The 10,010-nt window shown below is 36.6% G+C and overlaps 1 protein-coding gene across 2 annotated transcripts; it reads right to left on the bottom strand.

Moving 5' to 3' along the window:
- Positions 1-5,639: 5,639 nt before the first annotated feature.
- Positions 5,640-9,750, bottom strand: LOC149192171 (septum-promoting GTP-binding protein 1-like). 2 transcript variants are annotated; one of them, XM_089404496.1, is made up of 6 exons: positions 8,347-9,750; positions 7,258-7,342; positions 7,015-7,111; positions 6,854-6,893; positions 6,097-6,180; positions 5,640-6,012 (listed from the first exon to the last, which is right to left on the bottom strand). In XM_089404496.1, the coding sequence occupies exons 1-6, from the start codon at positions 8,752-8,754 to the stop codon at positions 5,848-5,850; spliced, it is 879 nt and encodes a 292-aa protein (XP_089260622.1). In that variant the 5' UTR covers positions 8,755-9,750; the 3' UTR covers positions 5,640-5,847. The 2 variants fall into 2 exon arrangements, with proteins under 2 accessions (XP_089260622.1, XP_089260621.1); XM_089404495.1 differs by having other exon boundaries at positions 7,222-7,342; positions 8,347-9,747.
- Positions 9,751-10,010: the final 260 nt, after the last annotated feature.

Raw genomic sequence — 10,010 nt, 5'->3', positions numbered from 1 at the left:
GAAAAAATGTAGATGAATTTCCAAGATGGAGAATTATGCTTTCAGTCAGTGGAGTAGGTGGATGGCCACCGATATCCACCTAGATAATTTGTAGCCCTTCCAATGCATTTTTGGAGCATTTTGAGCCCTAAAATGGCATGATGTCATTCATTTTAGAGGCTTAAGACTCACAAGTGTGGGATTATGGCATATGTTGTTGTTGAGCTTGTGGGTTGGCTTGTAACCCAATTTTACTTAATGTCTACTCAAGAATCAAACTTGTTTAGGGGATTTTAGTCAAAAAATAAAGGTGATAGACCTCATATAAGCAGAGGAACGCCTATCTCATTTTCTCATCAACACATTTGTAGATTTTGGTCTCTCTAGAAGAGACATGACTTGCTTTATTGTATTTCACTACTTGTGGAGGTGTGATCTTATGTGGATTTTGGCTATTGGAGGCTAGTTTTTGTTGTGGACATGTCATTTTGGGATTGAAAGAAGTAATGTTCTTGGATATATTGTGACTATTTTGTTGAATATATTGTATGGTTTTTCATGTAATAGAATATTGCTAGGGTTTATATTCTCCTTGTTTAAATGCACATGTTTATATCAAATTCTTAGTGATTATTGCATGCTTAACATTTTATCCTTGAATTCCCTAGAAAACCTCCTAGAAAGTCTTTTCTAGTGAATTTATCCCCTCATAAAATGATAACTAAGGTTAGGAAGTGAAACTAGGATCTCCCCTCCCCCCTTACTCCCTTCAAAGATTTGATTTTTCCATGGGTAAAATCCCTAATACTCCATCACCCAAGTAGTGAAAAGGCACTCATCCCTCTTGATGATTAAAACCTTGAAAAAATCATCTTTTATCTCTCTTTTTCTCTTTTCGTGTTGGAAATACTCAGAGGGTGAGGTGAATCAATGTTTCCTTTCACATTTTTTATTTTAAATCAGTTAATGTCATTTAAAACATAACACAAAATGAACAATAAAAGAATAATTTTATTAACTAGAATGGTGAGGACTCCAATCCTCTTTTTACATCAATCAATTTGTATAATAAGACTTGTAATTTCTTCAGGGCTCCAACCCTAGATGAATACTCTAATATTCAACAAACCAGGCTCCAACTTGGTCTTCTTGAGGACTCCAATCCTCTCACTAAATTCAAGCTCCAACCTAGTTTTTCCACAAGGCTCCAACCATGTGTGAGAACTCCAATCCTTTAGGGATCCAACCCTCTAAAGTTTCTTTAGTTCTTCAAGGTGTATTCAGTGTTTCCTCGGGACTTCCAAAACCATCTTCAACAAGTCCTAAATTTCATCTCCACAAGGTCTTCACAGCATGTCTCCAAGAATGTCTTCAATCAAGGCAACAAGTGAGTCTTTAAATTCCCTTCAACGAGCATCTTCAACTGGCTTCAACAATGTGTCAGGGACTGCTTCTCAAATCTTCACTGCCTCCTACAAGGGATTATTTCCAACTATTCCCTGAGGATGAAAGTCAACATCAACAACTTCAGTAGGTGTCTCCAAGACTCTTCATGTCTGCACAATCAATCTTCTTCAAAGGTTACTCCATGAGGAATTCAACAATACTTCTTCTTCATAAAAGACTATTTCAAAAATGGTTTTTTAGGTCTACTCCAACAACTTAAAGTGATGTTTAAAAAGAACATCTTGACTACCAATCTACAAGTATGTTCCAAGTTGTGCTCGAAATCCTTCTCTCAAATGATGCCAAAGTTTTCTTCAGTTTTGTTACAACCACTGTTCAAAGGTTTGCACACAATTGATGTCAATATTTCAACCTAAGTGTCACAGATTCAATTTTTCTCACAAGCACCAATATAATAATAGGTCTGAACTCTTTTATCCACAGATCCAAACTCAACACATGTCCGAGCTCCTTCTTTGCCCATATCACAAGATAAGCATAAATCTGATGTTCCTTATTCTTATCAACTCACAAGATAAGCATATGTCCGAGCTCTTGTTAATTTACTGGTTTGTCTCTTCACACACTCTCCATAGATCCAAGCTTCAATCCTTTCCTACACTCCAAAAATCTATGCACGGGTCGAATGAATAAGTTTCAGGTGTGAGCTACAAGTCTGAAGATTATGGTTCCACAGGGGCCAAGGCCCGTGGGAGGTTGTGGCTCCACATGGCCAAATTTATAGGTTTTTTATAGACCTTCCAGAGAGCCAAATTCACGGGTCTATTACACACCTTCCATAGGGACAAGTTTCAACAATTTTGCCACAAAAATTTATAAGTTTTGATCCAAACGAACCACCCACACACACACACACATATATATAATTAATATGCTCCTTCATCCAAATTCATGTACCTATGCTTCACCAAATTCTTGAATTGTTCCTTGATCTAATTTCTTTTTTAGAATGCGAGTCTAACATGGTATTCATATTTTTTTGTGTGTGTGAAGGGACGTGTCCCTTTGAGGAGAGCCAAACTATACTATTGAGCCGACCTGCTCATACTCTATTTGAATTAATTTTAATTAAAAGAAATTATAGATCCTCCATGTCCTCTTTTTTTTGCTTCTTGTGTAGCAATATATTGTGATTTCAGAATTTGTCTCCATGTCTCCAAACCAACAATCCTTAAAGTTTATATCCTTAAAGCATAAGCACTTTGTATAGTAATACACTGCGATTTTAGAATCTGTCTCCATATCTCCAAACCAACAATCCTTAAAGCATAAGTACCTTGAACATGCTTAAATATCCCAAGGTGAGACATGACTATTCTTTCAATAATTGAGGCTTGCTTTCAAGAGTTTCTCCAACGCCCTAGTCCAAGTCTCTTCTCAAGCTAACTAGCAATGTTCCTCCATGTTGGGTTCTGTTATCTAATGCTCCATGTACCTAAGTTTTCATCCATGCACTTAGGGTTTCATTTCAAGGACTTCTTCTTCATAGATCTAGGGCTCCTTTCATGTATGTTCATCCATGGCAGTGATTAGGGTCTCATCATATGTCTTGGATAATGTTAGGGTCATGCTTAGGAAATGTTAGGGTTTCATCAAGGTATTTGGCACCTACAGTTTTCTCCAACATCAACATATCTTAATTCTTGAAGTGCCTCACTAGCATGTACCCCATGACCTAGGGTTGGCTTCAACAATGCATGACATCATATTGATATCAATGAAAATCTTATCCAATATTTCGGCCCTTCAAGGAAAGTCATAGGGCTAACGCAAGGGTTGAATTCAACTAGGGCTTGCTCTAAGATAACATTGGATCTAGTTTCATTGATTTCCAACTTGTTTGACCTTTCCAATTCAAAATCTAGCCTTGCCTTTGGTGGGAATTGCTTATTTAGGGTTGACATCATCAACCCTAAGAAATTTAGGTCTCTTGAAACCCTAGTTTAGCATAAAGGCTTCAACTTAGGGCTATTTGAAGGTTTGTCACTCCATTTGTTGATCATATTTTTCAAACCAAACCTTCTATCTATTCTTGTATGCTTAGATGTACTAATGTTGAATTACATCTTGAAACCCTAGGCTCCAAGTGTCGTTTCTTAGGCTTCTTCATAGGTACAATGTTCCTCCTATACAAAGAATTGTGCTTGGTTCCAAGTGAGAAGTACCTTGATCAAGTCTCTTAAATATCACCTTAATCTTGCCAACATAGAATACCTTTAGGTGATCTATATTGGAAAGCCTCATGTGCAGTGAAATTCCACTAAAAAGTAGCGCGTAGAGTGCTAAGGTCATAGTGGTAACCACCGCCTCATCATTGCATTAGGGTCTAGCCCTTGCCTTGTGAAACCTCTCACAAGGCCTATTAGATTTTGAAGCAACAAGACCCTTTCATTGGATGAACCTATGTGGTTGACAATGGGCATTTTCCCACATCATCATTTTGGTGCTAAAAGAAGGGACATGGCCTTGTTTGAATAACAATTTAATTAATTTTGTGCAGATTATTTATTAGTTTGAATAATCACAATAACCCAACCAACTAGTGAACAAAGAGAACCTAAGTGTAAGAACCAAGAACCAAAGTTCAAAATATTAAGGTTCAATTTGAGAATGAAATACCGATACAACCTAAACTTGAGTTGTAATTTGATTTCCACCCACCCTTAGAAACCAAAGATCAATTGTTCATCTCAATTGAAGAGTTTCAATTCAAATCTTTGATAACTAATTGTTACACTAAAATTAGTCTTCCGAGTTATTGGAGTGAAGTTTAGCCACTACCATTTGTTATGCCCTTAAGGGGCACTTTTTCTAGCCTAATTTACCTTTAAAATAACTTTATTTGCAAATTTATGCCTAAAAGTGGCCATAAAAACCATGCAAGCGTAATTCTCAAGCTAGGTCTTGAGCTATGCACTTGCAGGGCGATGATCTCTATTGTCAACTAATGTGAACCTCCTTTTGTCCTATAAAGGAAAGGTCCTTGGTGAGGTGGGACATATGGAAATCTTGTGAGATAACATCCTTATGTTGGTGGAATTGGGCTAGGCTCTCATTGATGTAGTCTTGACTCATGTGATCTTTCATGTTTACTAGTCACATTGAGCTCTAATGCATAGCCTTAGTCTATTTATACTTTCTCTTCTTAGCCATATGCTAGTGAATTCCAAAACCTTAAATGTCTCAAAAGTGAAGACCTTTCAAGGCCTTATTGGAACAAAAACCCCCTTGAGCAAGGGATGGAAGGGTAAGGACCTCTTCATCAATTTTTTATGATAAGTTGAAAGGCAAGCTTACACACTTCATTGATTAGGTAGAGTTATTCTTTATAGATTTTTTGTTCAATGCTTAAAGAGATGGGATTGGCCCTTATAGGCATGGTAGGTATGGCTAGGTAAGGAGTAGTCTCACTAACACTTAAACAACAATAAGAGATATTGACCATTACGACAACAACATGATATCTAAAGGGCGGTTTTAGCAAAAATATTACGGGCTAAATGTCACCGTTTTTGCGGTATATATACCTCAATTTCCATTTTTTCTTCAATTGATTTGCTCCAAATTATATAGGATAAAATTATTTCTCTATAAATCATCAAAATTTTCTATAAACTATATACAAAATCCTCAAAATTTTGAATACTTTTTTCTTGAACATGACTCATTATTTTATAGTAAGCATTTCAAAAATTATTTATAAAAAAAAAAAAAAGATTACCTAAATTTTTCCCTGAAAAACTTTTTTCTCTATAATATAATTTTTTTAATATAATATAGTTCTAATTTTACATTCTTTTTATTATAATATAACAAATTTACATTAAATATCGTATTATATAATAGGAATATCATTTATTTTTTTAAAAGAAAAACTATTTTAAAAAATAATTCACCAAATTGTATTTGAAATAAATCAATATACTTCAATCAAATTGGAACAAAGATTTTTACATTTTAAAATTAATTAAATGTTCAACAAGATTTACAATTAATTAAATTCACTCTTTAAATTAATATAAATATGAATTTTATAATTGCTTAATATTTATAATATTAATAATAAATCATAGTTGAGGTTCATCAGTTTAAAAAACAGACTTCATAAAAGTGGGGAGAAAATTTATTTTTATAAATTTTTCATACAAAGGGTTTGGAGAACGAGTGTGTCATCGAGAAAAAGAAAAAGCAGATAAACAAAAATGAGGGAATTCTATTTTATAGAAATTTCATACCAAACCCTTACCAGGCCTGTTCGAGAAATACCCCGACACTGGAAAAGCCTGTAATGTGAAAATGAAAGGGCATTTACAAATATAAAACTCTCCCTATCGGATTGCGTTACAAACAAAATACAATCAATCAGATGGGAACAAAAATCGGTATTGGCTAGGATATAGATCAGAAGTCAATGATGGGTTCTCCAACCGTAAGGTTCCTTGCTATATTGCAAGGCAAATCAAACAATTTGGCTGTAATCACCTTGAATATCTTATTTACATTAATATTATGAGTTACACTGGAGAAGAACAAAATAGCCTCCATTGCATGAGCAAACACTCTTGCCTGCACAGCACAATATTCTTAATCAGTTACCACCATAAGCTGAAAGGCATATCACCAAACCAAAGAAGAAGGATGCTTGCTCACCTGTTTCACTATTGTTGACTGGATGTCCCGAGGCAGATGGATAAAGTGATCAAACTTGGTTCCAACCAGAACAAGAATTGCAGACTGCATACAACACAAATTTACTGTGTTATATAGTTTAGTCAATTTATTAGATGATAAAGTAAACAAGCATTGCTAAATTAAATGTTCACATAGAACAGTCGAATTTATCAAACTAATCTATCTCCAATCTTAGGGTGGAGGATGATTAGAACTGAATGCTCATTATTCATAATTAACTAAACATCTAAGACTATTAACAACTAATCAACAAATTTAACATTAATAATTATAAACTAAACTAACCTTTTCAAGTTACATAATTTTGATGTAAATAGATGATACTAATATTAAATTTAACCAAGTAAAACATAAGACAAAAGAAAAGAATCTCCACCAAACTACAGCACGGCCTTAAATTGGAATTAGCCATTTGTTGCCTCCTACCAAACAGATTGTGTGGGTATATTTAATAGTGAGCAGAATAATGTGCTGCACCTCTACATATTTATCTCCAATCGTGTACCAATAATTATTTGATGCTTTACTAATGCTTTATACTCTGTATACCCAACTTGGTCAACAACTACCTTTTTCCCCAATATTTTAATGTAACCACGGTTCAAGCTACAGAAATCTATAATAGCTACCGTGCGTATTGTCAAAGGAGAATATTGTCCTGATTCGAGAAAATCAAGCATGATACGCCAGAAGGAGTAGATAAGTAGGTACCCACCGGGTTGTACTGTCGTGCCTGTTGATACCAGTCCATTACACTGTTCAAAACCACAACAATCACGGCATTGACCAACAAATACATTTGAATTCCATATTCCCAAAAACAAAATGGAGGCCTAATTTAAAATTCACAGATGGCCCAAATTTTTTAACTCTTACCTGTTGAGGGTTGATCTTCTCGTAAGATCGAACATGATCAAGATGGCTGTAGCATCCTGGCAAGCAATTGGCACAATGTCTGTGAACTGCTGATGCCCTGAAAAAGAAGAAATGAAGTAAGTAAAAAAAATTTATGTCAGAATTAGAAAGGGGCCATGCAGCTTTGTGTTAATGCAATTAAATCAGAGAAAGTGTCGGCAAGATTACCACCAAAATCCCAAATGCTAAACGCAATTTTAGCACCTTTGATACGGATAACTTTGTCCTTACAAGAAATTCCCACTGTTTGAACATACTTCTCATTTCTCTCTGAAGATACATACTTTACCTGATTTCAATAAAACAAATGCATCTATTAGTAGAGTTTGTGCAGTGGAATGAATTTTAATGATGACCAACATTATGCTTAGCCAATTTTTAATTCAATCAAACAATCTATCCTTACATAATGCAATGTGTGATTCCCACTATATATCAATATATGGACGCCTGACTCAGAGAACATTCATGGTCTCTGAAAATGTTAGGAAACAGCCATTGTTCTGGTTCAGCTTCATATGGCATCTTGAAAATCTCTGAGACAAAAACAGAGTCTTGGAAGCTTTGGGTGCCAGAATGATGTCTCAGGGGTCTTTTTGAATCAACCCAGGTCTGAAATGCAACACGAAGTTGCATATCTCGATTCTCAAATTCTCGTCTTTTGTAGCTTCGAGATGCATTTGAAACCCAGGTTTAGATGAATCTACACTAGTGTCCATTTACACAAAATGGAACATCTAAATGTAAGGCACCATTATATCCCCACCCCAAAATACCTGGGCTGGAGAGCATCTTGTGCATTCCTTAATCTCAGCCGTGTTCTAAACATGATAAGAGTCAGAATCGAGTCTGACAAACAATGAAATGCTTACCGATGGCAATATGAGAGGCATTTGGGGAAAGGCGATATGTTTGGACCATTATGACGAAAATAACGCTGAGAACCTGTACTGCACAGCCAATGTTCGGTCATATTTGTCAAGTAACCCTCACTTCATCCAATGGGTATTGTCCAGGGGGTGTTGGAGACCAAAATTCTGGTACTCTGGTCACTAACATATTCCAATAATGGCAACTTTAGGCATAGGGATTGTGATTTAAATTATCAACCTAGACAAGCGTCGAATAATTACAGTACACCGTAACATCTAATTGCAGGAGGACGAAATACAAGTTCCACAGGTATGAACTCGGAGAAACCAAGAATATTGGCTAAATAAATCAAATAGATATAAATAAATTCTATCTGTAGGGTTGAGACAAAAAAAAATCTGAAAGATAGAGAAAACACACCATGAAGCTCGTTTTCCCTGTCCCGCTGTCGCCCATCATGGCAATCTTCAAAACCACCGTATCATCGGCTTCGGGATCAGAAGCAGTAGTCAATTCGCCGCTGGGTGTAACATAAAAATCAGAAACTGGGGTCATAAAACCGTCCCCCGCGCGGGAATCGATTTCGCAGGCTTCCAAATCTCTCATATCAGATACGACGGAGGCTGATAAGCTCCGCTTTAAGCGATGATAAGAAACAGAGGAGGGACTGAAACGGGCTCTCATGGAGCATGTCGTCAAAGTCACCATGATCCTGTGCCACACTCGCCTGCCGAAGCATCGCATAACCCGTTTGATGACCAATGCACAGACGGACGAAGACTCCCCGGCCTTCTTCAGCCTCTTCAGCTTAATATCCACCACTTTCATGCTACTCAGCTTCTCCAGCCTAAGAATAATATTACAAGCTTCCGTCTCATAGCTAAACAATCTCAAGCGGTCATCTAAGCAAGATCTCACCTGTATGGACTAATTTGAGGGTCCATTATGCCAAAGTCAACTTCTATGCAATCTAGTAACTAAATTTGATCAAAAGATAACTGTAAATCCCTATCTTGAGTCTCTTTTTGGAGAAATTCACGGACCCTAAGACAAAAAGCTGAGGCTGCTTGTTACCTCGGCCTCTTGTGGCAGAAAAACTTGCTGAAAGCAAACAATCTTTTGAGTAAATTCAGCAATTGTCTACTCCCAAGCCTGGAGAGACTCCTGTAGCGTTCAAACTGCAGTGCTCGCCAGAGGAATCAAACAGTTGGCGCATTAAACTTGCAGAAGCCAAGCAAAGACTTCAATACTTTCGTTTCTTTCGGACGAATAACACTCTGCGCCTTCTTCTACCACTTCTTGGCACGTATTGACGTGCTCGACCTTCGAACCTTGGCCGGTCGTTTCCAAAGTCAAAACAAGGCTATTATGGTCTTTCTTCCAGAGACTTCATAATCTCAAAGACTCCGGGAGCAATAAGGCATTGAATCCTTTTGTTCCGCCATTAACTCTTCAAACAAACCCTAACATTTAAAGAAATCTACTATCAGTTTAGCATCCATCCGCCATTCAATCCTACACCATATCTGCGTCGAATTATCCACCGAAACTCGCATTCGAGTGCCTGTTCAAGAGCCGTGCTCGCGGGCCACAATTGAGCTAGAATGTTCTGCCGTCTTAAAGACATCCAGGGGCCAATTTCAGCTCGAATTCACAGCATCTCACCCATAGGCATAGGCGCAGAGATGCGTTGAAGCATTCAACCGATGAAGAAGAAATAGCATTCAACCGATGAAACATGAAATGCTATCGTTAGAAAATTGCGTGCAATGTTATTTGACGGATAAACATGAAATGCAATCGTTGAAACCGTTATTTTACATTAATGGGTTAACAGGAACGGTAGTGAAAGTTGAAGAAAAGTAAACCCCATTACCGGCACGAGCCAGTATCGCCGGTGGAACAAATCAACCTATTTTCACACGCATGCGAACCGCCCTTCCGGTAACATATTAATATTATTATTTAGATTTTCTGAAAATAAAAAATATATTATTATTTAGATTTTCTGAAAATAAAAAATTAAACGTGTTTAATGATGTTTTGGGGTCTGAGTAATTAAATTTTTTAAACATTCATGTAAT

Source organism: Pinus tabuliformis, chromosome 2_2 (genome assembly GCF_031772625.1).
Source record: "Pinus tabuliformis cultivar Carrire ecotype Pingquan chromosome 2_2, CPIR1, whole genome shotgun sequence".
NCBI classification, from domain to species: Eukaryota; Viridiplantae; Streptophyta; class Pinopsida; order Pinales; family Pinaceae; genus Pinus; species Pinus tabuliformis.
The sequence above is the reverse complement of the archived record's forward strand: the minus strand, read 5'-3'. Positions and strand labels throughout refer to the sequence as shown.